This window comes from Protopterus annectens, chromosome 2.part1 (assembly GCF_019279795.1).
Source record: "Protopterus annectens isolate FY-2018-M chromosome 2.part1, PAN1.0, whole genome shotgun sequence".
NCBI lineage: Eukaryota > Metazoa > Chordata > Ceratodontiformes > Protopteridae > Protopterus > Protopterus annectens.
The window spans coordinates 559,135,736-559,159,187 of NC_056729.1; the positions used below are offsets into that span (position 1 = coordinate 559,135,736).

The following is a 23,452-nucleotide window of genomic DNA, read 5'->3' on the forward strand; positions in this document are numbered from 1 at the left end:
TCACTGGGATGATCTGAGAATTAAAGTCACTAAATAATAACATACATTTGAGTTTCAGACTTCAAATCCTTCAGAAAATGTAAACAAACCCTATTACTTTAGCAACTTCCTAAGTTTATAAGAGCAGTATTTAAAAAGTGTCCCTGTTTTTGGGCCCTTGCCCCCACTCTGTTTTTTCAGCCTTTGTCCAGATTTCTTACAATAAGAGATTGAGAGGTATGAGCTCAACTAAGGGCAAAAGCACTCATCTATTTCTTATCTTTTTATTTTCAATAAGTATTGCTTACTCAAGAAGTTATAAGTGCTTCATTAAAGTGTCAAATGAGTTTGTCTATATATTATGATACTTTTTTCTGCACAAACATATATATATATATATATATATATATATATATATATATATTTGTGTGTGTGCATATATTTATAGAGACAGAGGGAGAGAGAGAGAAATGGGTCTATGTAAGATAACCAGTTCTACAAAATATTACAGAATCAAATAAAACAAAAAATAACTGCATCTCAAAATGTCAACCCTGAAACATGCATGCTCAAAGATATAAACTGTTTTTGCATAGGAACACACACACACACACACACACACACACACACACACACACACACACACACACACACACACACACACACATACACAAACATATAGAGACAGATAATTATAAATATATATAAACAAACTTGGCACATAAAAATCTACTGCCAATCATCAGCGGACTGGAGTTCCGCTGTGGCGACCCCTAACCGGGAAAAGTCGAAAGAAACAACAACATAAACAAGCATATTATGGAAGACCTCCTGAGCCGATCACTTCATTATGTGGTGCAAGTATCCATACAAGGACAAATTATCCTAAATGTTATTGTAAGAATGGAGACTGTATCAAAGAGCTAAGAATCAAAGGCCATCTGGAGTAAAATGCTGCAGAGTCATATCATAAGTTCTGTATTAGATTTGAAACATATTGAGGGTGGATAGACTTTCTTTTGCCAAATGGTTTATGGGGATAATATGGTTCCAGTGTCTAAATAACAATTGAAGAGGTTTAGCAGACCATTATAATTGCTATGTCGAGTTATGTTTTAACAATCTAGAAGGAAAGGAAGGAAATAATATTATCATTCTTTGGGAAGGTGGATCACATAGCAAATGTGCTGGGATCAAATCAACATTGTCAAATACAATCTCACAGTATCATAGAGGCAATGCAAGCTATGAGGAAAACCTAGAAGCAATACTATGGTTAGCAAAGTAGATATTGTGGAGGCATATGAGTGCCCCTGGTGGGCTATTTACTCATTAGTGGCTGCCTCTGGCAACTATCATCATAAGTGAGCCAAAGCTCCCAAACAGAAATGACATTTGTGACTAAAAACACTCAAGTAAGTGTTTTTGCAGGGGAATACCTCTATATACCCCATGAGTTGTGTGGGGGTTTGTACCCACACACCTTTCTACTTATATTCTGTGTCACATTTTGGGGAGGAAAGGGGAAATTCCCAGTACGCTAGTAATTTGACACTCTGGTGAAGAGATGGACAGTCATGCACTAGTGATTGCACAAATGAGTGTCAATTATTACTCATTCATGAAGCAATTAGATCTCAAAAATGAGTTAATATAATGGAGCAATTACGCAAAGTACTAAGGAAAGTTAATTGTGATAAATGCAGACAAACAGGGAAGCACATCTTGTTTTCTCGATGTGTGTATGAGTGTGTGCTTGTGAGCATGTATGTATGCGTCTGTGTATATCTAATACAAACATATCAGAAATATAATTATAACTGCATTTTGGGTATGCATACAAAAATAAAAATATAGAGTAAACACCACAATAAAACATACACAATAGAACAAAAACTATCTTAACACACCCACAGATCTGGAAATATTGAGTTATTATTATAAAAGTTAGCTGATACGCATCAATCTAATCAGAAGTATAAAATAGAATAACCAAAAGTACATAAGTACACTGTTTGAGCTCAGGAATTTGTTAGACGAGCCTTATACTGATGTAATTTAACTATGGCTTTAAAAAGAGAAAACTAAAATGAAGTATTCAAACCAGTAGCAAACCTCAGAGTGGTCATGTTTAACTACAATGGTGTATCAACGGTAAACTATCATCATGTGATTATTTTAAACATAGCTAAACCACTCTGCCTGTCCCCACACACAAAGACATAAAATATCATGCTTTGCGAGCTGAAAGGAGAGCAATGGGGATTAAAGATACCCACACAATTCTAATAACAGTAGGAACAGCAGGACTAATAAAAAAGAGAATCTATAATAATTTTTAAATATAATACCAATATATGCAATATTGTATGTATTGCAGAAGGAAGCAATGCTGAGTACATTGCAGATGTTGAGTAGAGCACTCCTGGCTAACATCAATGACTGAAGCAATACTAAACGACCTCAAATAATATACAGGCTTAAGAATAGGATCCACTCCTGTCAGAGTATTAAAAACCCCAAACATTTGGAGGCAGACAAAATGAATAGCCAGAAAATAAATAAATAAATAGATAAAATAATTCTGCAAATGATTTAAGTCATGTTTTTCTGTTAGTGTTCCACACTTCCACAGGGAAAGACATAACAGGCCTTCACATCTGTTGGTGGAAAAGGAAAGGAGAGGGCTAGACAATAGAAAATCTCTCATTGATGCCTGAATGATGCCCACATTATAGCTGTCTCTTGCCCTGGTGACGGAGAACAAATGGGCAAAGTCATGGCTGAGGTTAAATCATCTGCAGGCAAAGGAGACAGAAAAAATAACTTAAAAAATAATGCCACATAAAACAAGAATACAAGCTACTTTAACTAGGACCTAGTAAATAGCAAAAGATATATTAGAAGCATACTTAAGGGCTGGGAAAAAAAAATAGGAAGATACTTCAGCATGACTCACAGTAAGCAGTGATACTGTTAACGATAGACATCGTTACCAACACATACTTTTGGTCAAGCGTTAAGGCCTCTTTGCATGCAGTAGATAGTAAAAGGTTGTCAATAAAGAACTTGAGCAGATCATTTCACAGAGATGGCTACAATGAGGCCACATTTTAGGCAGGACAGTGGAATGTCAAGAATGTAGTGCAAGGAAGAACACAGAAATATGTCTCATTGTTGAGTTTGAGTACATTCCTTTCATAGCCTAATAGTCTTGTATCCTAGATTATGACCAAGTTAGAGCTGGATATGTTTAAACACTAGAATCAAAACGACCAGTCGAGCATCTCACCTATTGTTCAATGCTTTGGCTTCATACAAAATAAAATGATTATTATACCACTTTGTAAAATATTTACAAACAGTTTGACCATGAAAAGGTAGTGAAGCAATTTGGGTGAATATGAGTGATCATCCTCCCTCGTATGGGTGGTCATATCCAGCACATCTTTGTAGTCAAATATTACTTTACATGGTGTAACAATACCCAGAGATCACAGGGTCACAAACACAGATATGCACAGGTGAGCTAGGACACAAAATACATTATACATTCTCCTATTTTTGTTATTTAGTTGGGGGGGGGGCAATTGTTTATTATCAAAATTATGTACTAATATTTGGTTACTAGAAAAAATTACATACACTCACACACACACACACATATATATGCGTGAGAAAATCAGAAGTGGTAAATGACTGATAGATGAATGATCAAATGGTAATTAAATAGTGGTTGTAATGTTTTCCTATACATCCTAAGGAAGTCCAGTTGCAAATTGTGAATGAAAGTACTAAATTAAAGTATTTGGTTTTGAATGTTTACAGAATATTCTTTTTTCTTTTTTAGTTTTATCACCTGACCTGTTTGCTGAACATTTGTATTTTTCAGATTAAATAACTTAACTTATATGTCATCTCCAAGATATATTAAGCTTATACTAACTGGTAAAAAAAGTTTATTGTTCTTGATTTTGCGAGACTAGCTATATGAACTTCAAATCAGATATGTTGAAAAACAATTTTCAGTTTTGATACAGGGCTATGATAAATACGATCCAAGTCCACTTCATCAAATTTATGTCAGATGCATTCTTCTTCATTTATAAAATAAAGAAAATATTTGACTCTGCTGTCCGAAGCTGCACCGAAATACCCATTTCTAAGTTCTTAAGAAAATTAGCTTCACATTATCCTGCTTTAGATAAATCTGACTTATTGTGTAAATTGGTGAATGCCAACATTGTTCATTTTTTTTTGTTTTTATTATTATGTGATTCTGTAAATAAATCAGTTGTCATATACATTGATAAACTGAAATGTATTTGTATAAATCTCTCATAGCTTTGTCAGACAGACTGGTCAAATTCAAATGAGGTTTGGTAACAAACAAATTTGTCTAGGGACATCATCAGGTGGGATTAGTTAAATATAGTAGTAGGAATTAAGAGGGTGGGGGGGTTGAAAATGTTAAAACAAGAATGAGGGATGATTGGGAGGAAATGAGATATGGATAGTCCTAAAGGGTTTAGGCAAGTGTAACTGGGGAAGGAATAACACTTTGGTATGAACTTGCTACTGCGAGTATTACGTCCATGACAACCTGTAGATACTGTGGTGCACATAGGCCTTGAATGGCTTTTAGTCAGGAAATGGAAGTGGGGGGATGTGTGGGTAGAGAGAATGAGGTGCTTTGGTCACGGTTGGCATTGTGTTAGTGAGATTCGTTTTTCAGCATTGGTGATTGAAGTGGACAAGTTTGGGTACATTAGGGATTTGTAGGCAGTCTGACTGGTGTGTTTTTCTCATCTGTGTAGTGTGCTTTGACAAGACTGCCAGTTTCCTGGGTTATTTTCAAGATGGGAAGTGACAGTGTGTAGTAGTTGTTGCTGTGTGATTCAAAGCATGTCTCTCAACTATACAGCTTTTCCTGTTATTCTGTCAACTAAGTTTTTTTTTTGTTTCTTCCCCACAGATGCCTATTCACAGGCTGCAAACTCTATATGGTAACTGTTGACCTGGCCTGTGCTGGATGGCATTAGACCATTGTGCAGTTTCCTAGCTGGTTACTTAGTTGGATGGTTTCATCCAAAAGCCTGGGATTTTCCTGACTAACACTAATTTGTGGCAGGTGCTCGTCTCCTACATCGGTGGTGCTGTGATACCTGGGGGATCCCATATGAGTGGCAGGTTGGTTTTGACCATGAGCGTATAGCTGCTTGTCTGGAAGGCAGACCCCATTGGCCAGTTCTCCTTTTTGATCACTGTGTTTAATGTTTTAAGCCTATGTCGCAGTGCACAAAAAAAAAGAAAAAGAAAAAAAGAGAGAAAGAAGACTGACCTGTAACATGCTTCCTTTTTGGGAGTACGTGTCGAAGGCATACGGGGTGAGGGTTTACAAGCACAGATGGGCATGGCATAGTTGAAACCCTACTGGATGATCTCCATATATAATGAGGTTGTGTAGTAATCTGTCTCCCGGGCAATGCAGCGTACTAAGCCTGTTATTGTAGTTACTTTCTAAGTTTATAACAGCAGGAGTTTACCTCTTATTTATTCTTGTTTTACTTTTACACTCGCTAAACAGCAAATGCGTTGCTTAGTGAGTGTAAAATAACTGCTGAATCGATCTCACTCGTACTCTATTGCCAGGATTACCAACTATTTTGTCTTTTTTTAAAACGCTCCACCTGTTGCCTTAATACTTATTTTTGCTGATACTTGTTTTTGATTAAGGTTCTGTAATGCGATCATTAGACAATCGCATTGCAGAACCTTAATCAAGAATAAGTATCAGCAAAAATAAGCATTGATGTAACAGGTGAAACGTGGCAAAAACAGGCAAAATAATTTACAATGCTTTCTGTAATGCGATCGTTTCTTTAAACACTAAGAACCTTTACAAAATATAATTGTCAGCAAAACTGTAAGGGCAGTGGAGAATGTACCTGTATTGAAAGAAGTAATGCTTCCATGCGATCATCGGCTTCACAAAACAGTAGCTTCGATTTAGATCCTTCAAAAAAATAGACGCACCCAGCAACTACAGTGAGCAGAATAGTTCCCACTTCACACAGATGCCCAAGTATGTCACTATCTAATGCATATTCAATTAGCAGGGGAGTTGCCAGGGCAAAATAAACTGAGAAGGGTGGTTTGTGGGTGGTCATTCGAAAAAACAGAGAAAACGGGGATTAAAAACAAAGGGCGTTATTACCAAACCACTGCAGCGCCCATATGAAGTGTATAGCTATGCGAGACTGTCACAGGCTTAAAGATGGAAGAAAGTACCGGAGATGTCAGAAGGGGGAATGGAAAAACAGTCAAAGATGTTATTTTCGGTAGCACTGTGTATGGTCTATGGTGCCATAGTCAAATGATAGGGAAGAAAAACGTGTTTGAAACGAGGAAACTTCTGAGGAAGCACGTAGTGGTCCTTTAAAACCAGGGTGTTTGGTAATTGCAGCAGTACATGGATTATTTACTTAGCTACCTGCCAATGTAAAGCTTTTTATGTTGGTCAAACCTCTAGGTCTCTTAGAATAAGGATGACAGAACATCGTAGTGACATGAGGAACAAAAAAGAAACAAATGCTTTATATAGACACAACATCCCAATGCCCAGTTTATGTTCATGATCATTGACAAAATTCAGGGAGATAGGAACAACCAACAGGGTTGGCACACCATTTTAAACCACAAGGAACAATATTGGATAACCAACCTTGGATGTTTATTCCCCCCAGGTCTGAATGACCATCTGTGAGTTTCACTGAACACTGGAGGATTTCATAATCATGGTTACAACAACAAACATTCATATAGATTAAGAATTAGTACGAACCATTCAATGGTGGTTAGGCCTACCAACGCTCATATTATACTATATAAAGCATGATAAAAAATTGTTCAGGATACGAATATGTATATGTATGGTTTGGTATTCGTATCTGGTATGTTGGTGTTAAACATTGAGTATTATACAATTACAATGTTGAACTTGTATTATCTACAAGCATATTATTTCAATTTATCATAATCTATAATATAGCTGAGAATGAGGCCACTATACTCTTTTTGCCTTATTTTGTAATATATTATATGATCAGTACTTGGTTCATTATTATTCAGTTCTTTTGAACTTGTGGTTATCACCCTTCAAAATATATATATATACTAGTGGTATATATTTTCTGCTTTTTTACACTATGATATGCATTCACAAATAGTGACTATGGTATTGGTCTATTACCTTGTAATATGTATGTCATATAATGGCTTATACTTCCAGAGCTTTGATTTTTATCTTTAAAAATATGACTTAATATCTACACCTCTGGCATTTTTATGTCACTGGTCATATGCTTTAATCAAGAATGGAACATGCACTTTGTTACTCCAGCCATTGGTTGGTGCTGTAATATTGCTTCCAGGTAATCAGAGACTAGTATAAATGCAGGCTGCTTCATTTCATTCAAAACAACTTTATTGTATTCATTGATAAAGGCTGAATAGCTGAAACCGGTCTGGATTTGAAGGAATTATAAATAAATAATCATTATTTCTTCATTACTGCGTGTTCACTATCGTTTTTTGCTGGTCGTTGGTGGTTTACAAAGTCCCATCAGACCCAGCTTCATATAGACCCATTTCAATTTGTGTCTATACTAACCAAAAGAATGGCAAAGGTGTTGCGAAAACTGATAGATATGGATCAATTTGGTTTTGTGGAGAGAAGACAAACATTTGACAATAGTAGCAGAACAATGATGATCCAGAGGGAGGCAGAATGTAAGAAAATAACCACTGTTATTGGTGGGCCTTGATGCAAAGAAAGTATCTGGCAGAGTAAGCTGAGATTTTATGTACAGGTCAATGGAAGCATTTGCATTCCCTGATACAACAATAAGGTTAATTAGAATAATATATGAAGGACTGGAAGCTATAATTTAACTGGAAGGGCTCCTCTCTAATACGTTTTGTTTGAACAGAGGAATCAGGCAGGGGTGTACTTTTTTTCCTCTGTTGTTTGTTTTAAAATTAGAGCAAAAAAAATAAGGGACTCAGACATGCAGGGATATAACTGGTATGGTAATCAAGAAAAGTTGGCTTTATTTGCACGTGACATTATTTTGTACCTGGTAAATCATAATTTTGACATCTCACTGTTGTGGAATATTTGAGACCGTTTCAAGTGTTTTCAGGATACAAAATTAATGAAGATAAAACAAAGGCTATAGCAATACATTTTGTACCCACACACAAACTGATTCAGCAATACCCATACATATGGGGACAAGATAAAATGAAGCATCTAAGAGTATGGATTAAATAGGTTTCTGTTATGGCAGCTAAAGATATGTTGGAAGAGACTAAAAAGATAATGCAAAAACTGAGAAACTGGAAGCTGCTTTTTATGGATATGCATAGTAAGATACAAGCAGTGAAATATTTTTGGTCCCTTTAGTTTTATGTACAGGTCAGGCATATTTTTATCAACCAGAGAGGTTGTGGACAATAATTAATAAAGGCAAAAGGAATTTACCTGGGATGGAAGTGGGCAAGAGTTGAGTGGGAAAAGATGATCCTTCCAATACAGCAAGGTGGTTTAGGATTACCTGATCTTAACGGATAGTTTATAGCTGCACAATCGAGGCTCATATATATAACCCAAGCAGAAGGCTTTAATTCAAGATGGAAAAGAATTATGATAAAGCGGGGAGGGGTGCTAATTTCAAGAAATAAAGTGAGAGTGGGATTCTAGATGCAGATCTGTAAGGAGAGTAATAACATTTAAAATATTATATTCATTAAGTATCAAAGAGGCTTAAGCCAACAAAAGAATGGAGAAAGGAGGTTTTGCCAATAGGGATGACTGCAAGATAAGGCACAGAAAAAATAAGCAACAAGGGGATGGAATTTACTGAAGAAAAAAGGCAAAAAAAAAAACAAGGCATTGGGAGCAAATAACTAGAAAGAGAAAGGTAACAGAGTGGGATGAGGCCAAGAAGAACTTTTGACTGCAAGCTAGAGACTGACTTCCCTACCAGGGATTGATGTCAGAGTACACGCAAAAAGAAAGGGATAGGGAAATCTTAAATGAAAGCTGTGCTCCAAGCTTTTAGGTGAATGTAGAGCAGCAGCTGTTGGTAAAAAAGAGATAATTAGGGGGCATATAAAATATTGCATGATAACTATAAGAATCAATTAGAAAAGGTTACAAAAGACAGGAAGAGAGAATGGAAAAGCAGTTTGCAAGAGAACACTGGGAGGACATGTGTATGTCTCCCAAATGTGCAACAACGTCCAGAAGATTTAAGATCTTTGCTTAGAAAAGTATGCATAGGTATTTTACACCCCAAGCAGACTTCAAAAAATTTTTCATCAGGTAGATATCAAATGTTAAAGATGTCATGGGAAAGAGATAACTGAGAGCATACGTTTTGGAAGTATATTAAGTTCATAGGATCAAAGGAAGTTACTAGGCTACTGGCCCTGAGGCCCTTATAAGCCTAGTCAAGAGTTTAGCCCATGTTTAGACAAGTCAGCACCCGATGCCCCTGTCCAGCAAGGACATGGCTGGATTCTCAGGGCTGTATTTTCTGTTTCCTATTGAGTTATCCAGGTTGCACTTAAAAAGGGGTAAAACTGTACTCTACTTGATGTGGAGAGGGAGTCCATTCCACAGATGGGGGAGTCTGTGGGACACAAATCTGTCCCTCCAAGTCCTATTGATGTCACAGATCAGGTTGAGGTCGTGTGTGCGGGTTACATGGGCAATACAGCCATACACACCTCCAGGCTTGGTAAACAGTATGCCGCACAGGAGACACTCCAGGTGCAGTTAACCATTGACAAGACCCCTATACAAATCATAGCTAGCTAATGGCCTCCACATCTGAATCAAGATGCCCAATCCGCCTATCTGGACCTCATCAAATCTATCAAAATTCAACCCTTTACCCTGATCCTGGGTGACTTTAACTACCCAAATGTAGACTGGAAGAACTACTCATGCAGGAACACAAATGCCCAGATATTCCTCAATTTTGTCAATGCAAATGCCTTGGAACATCTAGTCGATACCCCCACAAGAGGTGATAACATCTTGGACTTGGTATTAACCAAGATGAGTAACCGCTGCAGCATCCTTGTAGTATCATCCTCCCTGGTAAGATCCGACCATAAAGTGGTCACTTTCAAAGTCACCATCTCTCCCGACCCCCCCTCTAGCTAGGGTCAAACAAAAAAACTTCTCCAAAGCTGATTACAGCCTCCTGCGGGATGGTATAAACAGCTTCTCAGCTCCCTCTCCCTCTCTAGGAACTGTTACCAGTATCCAAAACTTTAGCAAAGCATTATACGAGCATTTATGGAGATGCATGGAATTAGGAATACCCGACAGGACTAAATCATCCTCCACAAGGAAGAGTAAACCTGTCTGGTGGACATCTGCAATAAATAAACTATATAACAAAAGAAAAAAATTGCTGTCCAGGACCAAGAAGAAGCAGGTGCCCAATTGGAAGCAATCTCTCCTTTGCCTGAACAAGCAAATAAGAGCACTAGTGAAATCCTCCAAAGCAAACTTTGAGTCCAAATTGGCCACATCTAGAAACAATCATAAGGCCTTCTTTACATACGTCCGCAGTCTCAAAGGAAGCACCTAGACCTGTTCAGAACTGGTGGTCAAGGACACCACATATACAAATGCCGCAGATATAGCAAACTTACTGGCTTACAGATTCAGTGAAAACTTCACATTTCTGTCCCCCCATCAGTAAATCAGGACATCCCCAGTATATGTCCCCTTCCCCTTATATCTAGGGAACAGGTCATCACTGCTGTCTCAAATGCAAAAAATACAGCCTCCATGGGACCCGATAACATCCAAGGCTGCATCCTACATGAACTTAGGCAGGAACTTGCAGCACCATTAGGCGCCCTATTCAACTAAAACCTGAGTACTGGCTTCATCCCAGCTGAGTGGAGGACAGCCACTATCATACCTTTGCACAAAGGTGGAGCATCCACAGATCTGGGAAATTATAGACTCATCAGCCTAACTAGCCTGATCTGCAAGGCCATGGAATGGGCCATCATGGACCTCGTTAACAGGGACATTGGCAACCTCCAATACTCAATCTCACACAGTTTGGCTTTGTCCAGGGGAGCTCATGTCTGTTAAATTTGGTCTTCTTTGAGACAGTCACCAAATTTCCATGGACGAGGGGAAGACAGTGCACACTGCCTACCTTGACCTGGCCAAAGCATTTGACACTATTCCCCACTTGGGCATAATAAACTCTTTCAACTAGGCATCAATCCATATGATACCAGATGGGTAGCTAACTGACTCACTGACAGAACCCACTAAGTCAAAATAGGGGAAGCCACCTCAAGCAGTAGACCCATAATGAGCAGTGTAACCCAGGGTTTGGTCTTGGGTCCTCTGTTATTTGGGATATACTTTTCTGAGGTGCAGGCCAAAACCAGTGGGCTATGGCTGACCAAGTTTGCAGATGACTGCAAGTTGTGCACTGTCTTAAATTTCCCTAGTGATGTGAACATGCTCCAAGAGGGCCTTACCCCAACTAATGACTGGTGTCTGAAGCATGGCCTCAGACTGAATGCCAAGAAATGCATCATTATCCCCTTTGGGGAAAATGGCATCCCCACTAATTATCACATTAATAACAATGTACTAAGCATGCAATCAGTTGTGAGGGACTTAGGCACCTAGGTTGACAGCAACCTGACTCTTCACCACCACATTGCCTTTGTTGTACAGAAGGCTTTCTACATGGCCCACCTCATAAATAAGGGTATTTCATCCAGGAACAAGGAGGTCATAACATACCTGTAATCCTCCCTTATCAGACCCATTGTCGAGTACAATGCCCCCTTCGGCATGTACCTTGCCAAGCAAATGAAGCAGCTGGAAAGACCACAGAGGTTCCTGACTCAGAAAATCCAGAGTCTCAAACACCTATCCTACACAGATAGGCTAAAAGTCCTGTCCCTCTACTCAGTCTCATACAGATTGCTCAGAGGTGACCTGTGTCTGACATACAAGGCCATCTCAGACCCAACCTTGATGGAGTTGCTGCATATCCATAAGTCAAACTCCACTTGCGCAACTGTATGCAAGGCCTCAACCTGGTCTGTAACTTAATAGAACTTGGTGGGACAGATTTGTGTCCCACTCACTCCCCAATCTGTGGAATAGACTCTCTCTCCATGTCAAGCAAAGTACCTCTCTAGCCCTCTTGAAGAGGAACCTGGATGACTGGATGGGAAACAGAAAATACACCCTTGGGATCCCACCTGTGTCCCTGCTGAACAGGGGAAACAGGTCCTGACTTTGTGGGAACATGGGTGAAATTCTTGGCTAGGCTTATATGGGCCTCTGGTGCTATGAACCTAAGGGTTATCAGTAAAACTGTTTTCTAAGTTAAGAACCTCAAGTCAGACAGACTAGCTAATTCAAATGGAGAAGTATTAACTTCTCTAACACAAAATTAAGATCTCAAGGAGGGGCCACCAATTTACTTGGAAGCCTCTTACACAAAATTAAGCTAATATGACTAGTCTGCAAAGGGGGTACACAACTTGGTTTCCCCATACATTCTGATGTGCCAACTGACTGCGGTACTGCCTGTAACCACTTGAAGAGTTCCCAAGGACTAAAGATGGTTTAATGAGCTGAATGCCTTGACCAGGGTAAGCATTTCCTTGACATTTATCTGCTTGCATCGGTCCTTGGTGTCCCAGACCCCTTGCGCTGCTATCCCTCCTAAAATTGTTCCCCACACAAGTCTGAAGCATCTGTGGTAACTGACTGCTTTGGAGCAGGGATGGAGAGGAGGAGACCTCGATTTAAGGATATCTGTTCTCTCCACCAAAACATTTCTCTTCTGAAAAACCCCAGTGTGGGATCTGACAAGATTAAGGGTGTTGATGCTCGGACCAAAGAGATTTCAAATACCACTGTATCTTTCTCATGTGGAGTCTTGCCAGGGGTATTATGAGAATCATAGATGCCAAGAGACCCAAAAGTCTGAGCTACTCCCTTCACAGTGACTGAAATTTAAATAAAGATTTATTTTTCCTGTGGAAGAAAGGTTCTTTGAAGTGAGGTGTCTATTTGGCATCCCAGGAACACAATCTTGTGTAAGGGAGTCAAGAAAGACTTTTTAATCTACTTTTGGATTCCCAGCTTGGGCCAACAGATCTTTCACCCAAGAGAGAGACTCCTGACATTTTGAAGAAGACTCTGCAAAGATAAGACAGTCATCTAAATATGGAAACATGTAGATACCCTGTAGCAATGAGCTGTAATGGGAGCCTGATGCTTTGTGAACACTCTTTGTGCAGCAGATAGTCCAAAGGGTAAGACATAGAACTGATAATGTGATCCAGACACACAAAACCTTAAGAAATGCCTGAAGTCTGGATGAATAGGGATGTGATGATAAGCATCTTTTAAGTCTAGTAGTGCCAGGAAACCTGAAAGAGGAAGAAGAGGTAGAAGAGGTAAAATGTTGTAAAGTGATAAAATTTTGAATATGGGCACAATCACAAACAGGTATAGGAAAAAAGATACAGAGCTGGTATCCAAGCATTTTCTTTTTTGGGCACTAAGAACATCCCTGAATAAAACCCCTTTCCCACATGGGAAGGAGGAACTGGTTCTATCACTCCTTGGAACAGCATGTGATGAAAAACAGGAGAAAACAAGAGAGTTTGATCTGCAAGATGAGGAATGACCCCCTGAAAAGGAGGAATTTCCTCCCACTGCCATCTGTAACCCTGTTGAATGATTTTCAGAACCCATTTGTCTAAAATAATTGTTGCCAAAGAGAAAAATGGCAATTTAGACTTATTGGAAGACAATAGGGGCCAGGGTAGAATGGGGGTCACACGGTCTCTTGAACAGTCATTCAGACTTGTTGCACTGTCCTTGGTTTTGGGAGGTTTGAGACTTCTTTTTGGAACTCTTTGCCACTTCTTCTTAAATGTCTGTTTACTTGAATTCTATTGAGCCCATTTATTCTGTTTTTTGTCAAGAACGGATGACGAGAAAGAAAATTCCTTGTACAATTTGGAAAAGAAGGTCTTGCAAATCTTATAGATTTCATTAATCGGCTTGCCCCTTTCATCACACTTTTTGATCACCTCTGCAGCAGAGGGGTCAAACACTAAACCTCTATCTAAGGGAGAATTTAAAATTTCATTTATCTAAATCTGGGAGTTTCTGAGAATGCCGCAAAGCAAACCTCCTTAAAATAGTACCAGTGGCCATAGCCCTGGAAAAAGTACCAACAGAATCTTACACATACTGCAAACAATGAGTAGTGACTTGTGCAATAGAAGAAACTAAGTTATTTAAAGCAGTTTTGAATTCACATAAAGAAACTGTAGCTACAACATTCCTCATACTTTCACAATATGTCGGACCAAACTTTAACACATGAGCATGACAATTTAAAATTCTGAAAATCAATGTCAGAGAAGTATACACTTTTTCCCATATGTATCAGTAAGTTTTTCCGTCCTTATTAGAAAGAGTAGGATTGGAATTAACAAAGTGGTTAGCAGCAGTGGAATCAACTAAGGCTATATAGCTGTTGGATCAGGTTTGGGACTAATTTATAAACATTTAAAAGACTGACTAATTTTATACATCCTATCTGCCTTTTTAGGGACAGCTGGCTGACTATCAGGAAAATTGCAAGCAGTAAGACACAGGTCATCTACAGCAGACAGGACAGGAGGAATGGGTGAAAGGTCTGGAATATCCTTCTGTAATAACTCAGTTTTTTTGGAGCGACTAAGAAACCTCAGTGTTCTCCCACCAAAACACTGGGACATACTAGCAATTGTCTGCGAAAGAGGAAGAATCAGAAACTGAGCTCTCCCCAGTGTCTGAGAATCTGAAATTTGAGGACAAAACCCTGAATCTATCCCTGCATCTTTCTGTTCAGATTCAGAATCCTGTATCTCTTTAGGAAAGGTGGCATCCCTCTTTATTTTACTAGAAACTACTTTACAAGAAGTATCAAAAGCCTGAATTAAACCCTGAGCCAGTCCCAGTTTACTACTCCTATACAAAAAAATTTGAGAAGCAGATACATGCTTGGTTTTCTGTTTCTTTGCGACAGGAAAAAAATAGGCCCAACCGTGTTACTAATGGCAGCCACTGCGCACGGCACTCTGACATAACAAGGAAACCTTCTTGGTTCCCTTTCCTAGGACCAGCAAGAATAGCTTTTCCTTGCCCACTGACGGGACTCCAACAGCCGCAGAGGACGCAGCTAACCCCCAGTCTATAGTGGCTGTAGGTGCTACACCAGAGGGATTCTGTTTGCTTAATTTTTTTCTTTTTGTGGATGAAAGAAGGACTTATCATGGGACAGACAATATGTTCCATGGTCAACCTGAAAAGGGTGCCTCTTTCCCAGGGAAGACAAGCAACAAATGCCAGTAAATCTACTAGTCCACAGAAGTTACTCTGACAGAAAAAATGCAGTAAAAAGCACTTTCAAAAAATATGGCAGCCTCACAATGGAAAATTAAACACAATTTCTCTACAGAAAATATGTTATCATTTAGTTTATGCAACTTAAAAACTGACAGAAAAAAAATGGGTGTCCCGTTTAAAAGTACGTTGCAGTCTCACGACAGTCCATTAAAACACAACATTCCTAGTTTAAATAACTTTGCTGAAGAGGAAAGTAATAAAACATCAATAAATATAAGAAAATGGAAGGTTTTTCTCCCCAAAGGGAACTTATCTACCCAGAAAAGGACAGCAGAAGCTGACCATCGATCCTCAAAAGCCTCACAGAAGCGTACTCTTCAGCAGCAGTAAAGCTCTGAAGGGCTTCACGTCCAAACGTGTCTTATTCAACTCATCTTGAACTGCTTAAGTTTGGGTGTATGAAAGGTGCTCTGAAGCTTTAGAAGCTGTCTGGTTGTTATATCCTTGACAGGACATAACCCATACCGCTAAGGGTACTGCAGCAGTGATCAATATGAAGAACATCATCAATAATAATAATAATAATACAACAGCTCTCATACAAAAACTATTTTAAAAATTCACTTTCTAAAACTATATTAAATTTCTTAATCATAACTTAACATGTTTAACTGACACTGTAGTATTCAGACCAGGTGTGCAAACTACATGCAAATACGTAATCCAATTACACTCTGCCATCTCAGTCATTAAGGTGATATCAAGTCCTCTTTTACTAGAATATAACCTCTGAATAATCCTGAACACAAATCTATGTTCAGCACCATTTTTAGCAATATGTTAATAAAGGGCATTCATTTTAATATTCCTTCTAATATCTGACAGATGCTGTGAAATTCTTTTTTATTTTCCTATTAGTCTTCCCTATGTAAAAGCAGGAGCAAGCTACGAAAGTAGCCAAGCGTATTAAATTCTCTGAGTCACCAGTTGCAGAGCAGGTGAGCTCATATTTCTTAGCTGTGACTGGACGTTCAACTGTTATATCTTTACCTACGTAACTAAAAAATTAACATTTACAGCACAGGACAGTGCTATTGGCATTCAACTTTAAATTATTTGACTTAGGGAAATCTTTATAACAATTCTAACTTTACATTATTATTCCTTTTACAAAAACCTAGGATTATCATATCATCGCAAATGCTAGAGAAAAAGCAAAGGACCAATTCCTTTTAATAATATTAATCATTTGCTTTGTCTTTCTTGTATATTTCACTGTAATTTAGTAAGCTTTCTATTATTAATCCTTGAATCACTGCCTTGAATACGGTTTAGCAATGGTCATATATTCAGCTAAAACATGTTTTTTATGATAATTATTCATATCCTCATTGTAAATCATTTGTCTAAAATCCATTCCTTGCTTTAACGCTTCTAGTGAGAGGCACACAAGCACACAGTATACTGCCTTTAGTCCTTGAAACAGTCAATTCACCTACAGATACAGCAAAACCTGCTTCACTTAAAGAAATGTTACCAGCATGACAAGAAGCAGATCCCAGTACCTCAGTCTCCCTTAATACATTACGGATGGTCTACCTACAGTATATGCCTGTACTGAATGTTCAAAGCCAACAGCATTATCAACAGACAAAGAAGAACAGGAACCATTTGAAATGATGGGATCCACTACAGCAAGTCCTGAAACATGAAGTCTGAATGGCTGAAAAAGGGACTTGCATATACTAAGTCAGGCATGGCTATTGCCCAGAATATTCCCTTTTCTCCAAGGTATGGCAATCTCACAGTTAGTACATATAAAAGTTTGGGCATGTGAGGGTTTTGCCCCCAAATCAGGGCAGTACAAGGGGGTTGCCCTCCTATTAAAAAGTTTAAATTGGATCAGTGATGTTCTTGAATTGCTCTTCTCCTGGATTTTTGATTTTTTTTTTCAGTCTACTGACAAGGCATTAACGATTCCATGAACCTGCGAGTGCCTACATTTCAACAGGGAACCTTAAATAACATACTGAATGGACAGAGGAACACATCTGTAATAAAAAGGACTGAATAAATTTCTCTCTTTTTTTATTAAACTCTGTTTAAACTTGCTGTAAGCAATGCAAGTGAAAGGAAGGTAAGATGCAGTTAAAAAGAAAACATGCACGAATGTAGTATTTACAACTGTTTTCTGTGAAAGACCCTAAGAGATTCCGTTGCTGTCTTACATCTTTTATTCTTCTCATCTTAGTACCTATATAATAAATCTAAAAACCAATAATCAATTTTATTACGAAACTAATGAAAAATATAAATGTCATACAGGAGGCTTGATGCCTGTGAGGAATCGTCCCGTCACAAATCCCCCTGCTTTTGGAGAAACATCATATGCCTGAAAGCACGGAAGAGATTTCCCCGATGGCATCAGTGGTGGTCTTCGTCCTTCCAGCTCAATCTGACCCAAAAGGCAGGAAATCTATACCACAAAACATATCAATAACATATTACATATTATGCAGCTTATTAAAAAATGGTCAGTATAAAAATGTCATAGATATATGCAGCAGCTTAAATAAATGTGTCAGCTACAGCCTTGAAATCATGAAAAAACAAAAAAGATTGATGACTACTTCATAAAAAATGATTTCTTATCTTGCACTTTGCAACTGATATATAGTATAATGAGAAAAAATAGGTCAGGCTAATTTTAAACAGTTAAATAATACAACTAGTTTACTAAAGAGAAAGAAATCAATCTAAAATCCAATAATTAATGGACTACATAAAAAAACTGTGCAGCAACCCCAAAAAAGTGTTAATACAATGCCATCAGTAAATGTAATTCTGGCAAATTCTGCATCTCTAACTCATTGACAGGATTAAATTAGAACTGCCAAACTTGCATTCTTTTACTAAATAATGACAGAAGAAATTAAGAACAATCATCATGAAATTATGTCCCTTCAGACTCTCCACCATTCAGACTGCTATCTACCAAAAAGCACCAGAAAACAAGTAAGTTAGAAATGCATTCTGGAAACAAACCTCAATCCCAGAGTAAGCTCAAAGTCAGTTTACATGTGTAATAAGGCACATGAGGAACACAAAATATTTTAATACATTTCATGGCAACTTATAGAGCCATTAAATCCGTACAATGCTGTACCACCTAAGTGTATACTGAAATCTTAGAATACATAACCTGACATGGCTTATCAGTGAAATATCTTAAACATATTTTAAAACAATTAGAGTGTGGTGCACCTGCAACACGTGGTTACAATCACATTCAAAGTGCTTCTTCAAAGAGAGTGCTGCAAAGAAATGAAACAGGCTACCTATCAGGGTACTGTACAACAAAAGGGATTTTAGAAGGAACTTGGGATAGGTGGTTAAAAATATATATATCAGAAGTGAAGTAGTTAAGAGTGAGTGCAGCCTAAAACAGTGCATCCAGAGGGAAACAGCCCTTTTTCCATCACCATTCTTTGCATATTAATAGGCTCCCTGCATCTGCCATTTCTCTCTCTTTTTTAAGTACCACCATATAACTATATTCTTCCTCAGATTTACTTGTTGGCACAGATGCATACTGTTATCTCAGAAAAGTTCAAGTAGAACTACACACCATTCATATCAGCATACTGAATGACAGCAATACTTTTATGAAACATCTCATAAATAAGGAACAGACATCAAGTCCTGAGGCCCTGCAAGTCTGTGATTTCTTACTCCAAAAATAATGCACAAATATGCAAAGGCATGCCACAGCAGCAATCTTTGTGAGATCACCATGCTGCAAAGCAAATGGAGACTCGCCTTTCTAATGTCAATTTGCATAGTCACTCTGAAATACTGGCACATACCTTTACTGGGCCATGTTTGTCTGGTTCACAGTATTATCTTTGTTTCGCAGTCAGAGGATATATACCCCCCTAAAAGACAGTGGTGCTAACCACAATTCAGAAAAAGAGGTTTAAGTCTGTCATTTCATTTCTATATTTTGATAGTATGAAAAAGGTTAAGTTTCAGTAACATGCATCGATTGGTAGTGGTGGTGTTTACACTGTTAGTGTAGGTGGGACAACATTCTTGAACATGGTGTATAGTCTCAAAACATTAGCTATGCACTTGTACGTGGAAGATTAATGCCACAGAAATAAACTAAAACACATGACCATAAATGACAGACAACATACAATCAAGAGTAAAAGAAGGTGAAAGGAAATGCAAAGAGGACCCTATATGTCACTCAAGAAAAAAGTGGTTCTGGTTACAACAGCAAAAAGAAAAATAAAACCTGTTCATCAAGACAGTGAATATTATAACCATTAATGTAACTTCCTATTTACAGAGATTCTAGAAGCACTAAATAAGGCTGAATCAAGAAAACATTACTATACTCTTAAAGCAGCTCTTCTGTAGGAGGGTACTGTTCAGCCAATCCGTGGAAGGATTTATCCTCACATGCTTCTTAATGTTTTTATTTATTTTATTATCCTTTGCTGAATGGGTTCAACAAAGACCTGAGGTTGTACTCATACTGATTAAGGGAAATTTGGCCATGACACCAAGCAGCTTTCCCTAATCTTTTCAATAAGTGCCGTGGGATCTTTTACATCCACCTGAACTACCACCAACTTAGGTAGATGGGACCTCAGTTTAACATGTTTTTCTTTTTTAAAAACTGACAAGTATACATGCAGTCGCTACTTATTCTGGCAGAAAAAACTGTTTATTATCTGTTAGGTCTGTGTATTAATTTTACCTCAGTGGATGATATTATAGGTTCATAGGCTGGTACTAGGCTATCGGCCCTAGGGCCTATACAAGCCTAGACATAACAATTCCTTGGTATTTCTTCCCACAGTATTTACTTCCCTGGACCCCTGTCTAGCAGGGCGACTGACATGATCCCCGGGGTGAATTTCCCCAACCAATCATCAAGGTTCCTTTTGAAGAGGGCCAAAGAGGCGCTCTGCTTGACATGTATGGGCAGTCTATTCCAGAGTCTGGGGAGTCTCTGGGTCAGGAACCTATCCCTGCAGCATGTTTTGTTCATTGTGATGACAAGGTTTAGATCCCTGGAGCATGTGGCTCTGAGGGATTGGGATTTCTTTAAGTGGAGCATGTCCAACAGCTCTGGGTTTGACATGGCCTTGTATGTTAAGCAGAGATCACCTCTGAGTAGACGATATGTGACAGAGTATAGGTGGAGTTTTTTTAGACGGTCAGCATACGGCATCTGCTTAAGGCCTGTGATTCTTTTAGTGAGGTATTTCTGCAGCCTTTCCAGTTACTGCAGATGTCTTGAGTGGTACATACCAAACAAGGCATTGTATTCTACAATGGGTCTAATGAGGGATGAGTATAGTGGGACAATGACCTCCTTTTTTCTGGATGAAAAGCCCTTAGTGATGAGGTGTGCCACATAGAAAGATTTCCTGTCTGTTGTGGTGATGTGGTTATTGAATGCGAGACCACTGTCCACCTGTGTGCCTCTTATCACACTTTCGGTATTTAGTGTACTGCCACCTATGTGGTAATTCATGGGTACATGTTTTTTCCCCAAAGGGGATAACTATACATTTCTTGGCATTGAGCTTGAGCCCATGGCTCTGGCACTAAGCATCTGTTTCTGTAAGGGCCTTTTGTAGAATATCCACATCATTTGGAGGATTCAATAATGGCTCCCAGTTTGCAGTCATCTGCAAACTTTGTTAGCCAGAGTCCCTTAGTACTTCAGAGAAGTAGATGCCAAACAAGAGCGATCCCAGGACTGAACCCTGAGGTACTCCACTTGTCACTTGTCTGGAGCTGGATTTGGAGTTGGCTACTTTTACAGTGTGGGTTCGGTCAGTAAGCCAGTTGGTAACCCATCCTCACCACTGGTACTGCTAAGCTTTTTGAGCAGACCCTTACAAGGGGATGGTGGGCAACCTTTCCTTGTGCCTCTGAAAAATGTTATTTGTGAAGAAATCTTTGAGTTTAGCTTTATACAACTTTCACTGTATGCTTTGCTGGTATCTGTAAAAGTCACAGGTGTCAACACAGATCAGATGCTACTGTTACTTAAAGATGTCTTAAGTGACAGAGAAAACGAACATTAATTAAAATCTCAGCACCATGAAAATAACTTAGCACTAAACTTGTACAAAGACTAAGACAAGACAAGCTCCGAGTTAACATAAAAAGTAGAAACAGCCATAAATAAAGCTGAAGACTTGTTTATTTTACAACAAGATGGCTGACTAACCATCTGAGACAACAGTACATGTGGCAGAAAAAGAGTACCATAACTTGACATCTGTGTTATCCTATGTCACTATTCATCGATCTTGGATCCGACATCGGCTGTTGTGTGGTACATCAACAAGCAGGGGGCACACATTCGTATCTGCTTTGTTACAAGGCCATGAGGGTGTGGGAATGGGCAGTGTCCTCTAGGCACTTTTTTGTTGCATTGTAGAGTCCAACGTGTTAGTGGTCATAATGAGCAGGGCAATCCTGAGTGCTCACGAGTGGTTGTTGAATCCTTTGATGACGGAAGAGATCTTCCTTTGCTGGGGTCAACCAAGCTGCAATCTGTTTACCTCCCCTCTCAACCACAAATACAGCCGGTATTTTGCCCTGATTCCACCAGACGGGAAAATCCTGGGAATGCTGTGGTTCACAAGTGGCCTCCGGGTCTGCTTTATGCCTATCCACCTTTACCTCTTCTTCCCAGAGTACTTCAGAAAGCTCATCGCCTCAAGTCTACCTTCATCCTCATCACCCCCTTTTGGCCTCGGCAGATGTGGTTCCCGCTTCTATGGTCTCATTTGAAATTACCCCCCTTGGGTACTAGATCCCATTCTGGATCTAATTTCCCATCCCTCTCAGTTTCCAATTCCCAACTTTTAAATGCTCCATTTGATGGCATGGTTTGTCCACTTCCGGTAATCTTGAAACAGTCCAGGCTGGCTTCCCCTGTCAAGAACATTACTCTGGCCTCTCAGAAGGCTTCCACTCAAAAGATTTACTCCAGTAAGAGGAAAAGTTTCTCTATTTGGGCTAAGCAGTGCAATCTGGGTCCCGCTTTGGCCCCCATTTCAAAAATCCTTCTTGAATCACCCTACTACCAAGACTTTCTTTCAAAACCAATAGTTTGAAAAATAACAGTTTATATTATCACCCATTAATTTGTCTGCAGGTGAAAATAAGTTCCTTTCCAAAACTATTGTCCTAGGTTCAAATCAAGCTAAGAATTAAAATGGCTAGATTGCACTAGGTTGAGTGTTGAAAAAATAATCCTGAGTTCTCTGTCTAATGTCTGGGCGACCCTGAAAACAGAAGATTAGTGTTTTGTAAATACATGGTGGTCTCCTTGGCAAATGCCCATTTAACTGCAAAGCATAACTTGGCTGGATACCTATCAAGGCAATCTTCCTTTCCCTCACTGCAAATGTATCGCCTTTTGACTGCGTGGATGGGCCAGACCCTAGAATACAGATGAAACTTCACAGTGTGTAGTTCGTTTGTCAGTGTGGCTGTACAGCACTATTCAGTAATAGGCCCAAGCAAAGCTCTTTCAGAGTCTGCACGTAGTTGCGTTTGCTGGAAAGCTCAAAGGACTGAATGTCCAAGTACAACTGAAGAATGAATAGCACTGAATGACTGCAGTACATGTCCACAGTAATGAGGAAGGAAAACTTTAAAATGTTTTCGTTCTCCGTTGTGGCTTGATTCCAGGTACAGTTGCCAGCAGAACTCTTTGAATCTATTTTTCCATCCTGTGTTTAATCTTGTGGAACAGGCTTTTTTTTTCCCTGCCCATGTTTAATGTTCTTTGATAAAAAATATGTCCTGGGAGTGTATTTGTAAACATTATGCTTTCTTCCAGATTGTGATTTTTATTACCTTCTTGGACTTCTTGACACTTAAATTACACAGAGCATAACAGATTCCATTTTACATGTACAGCTTTGCTCTCTACACCATGTCATGACA

The 23,452-nt window shown here is 38.8% G+C and overlaps 1 protein-coding gene across 1 annotated transcript in view; it reads right to left on the reverse strand.

Annotated features, from left to right (window-relative positions):
• POLR1A (RNA polymerase I subunit A) overlaps positions 1–23,452 on the reverse strand; it is a 2,269,619-nt gene that overhangs the window by 1,058,924 nt on the left and 1,187,243 nt on the right. The window contains exon 20 of the mRNA XM_044062330.1: positions 17,787–17,939. Coding sequence (XP_043918265.1) covers positions 17,787–17,939 — 153 coding nt within the window. The remainder of the gene's footprint in view (positions 1–17,786; positions 17,940–23,452) is intronic.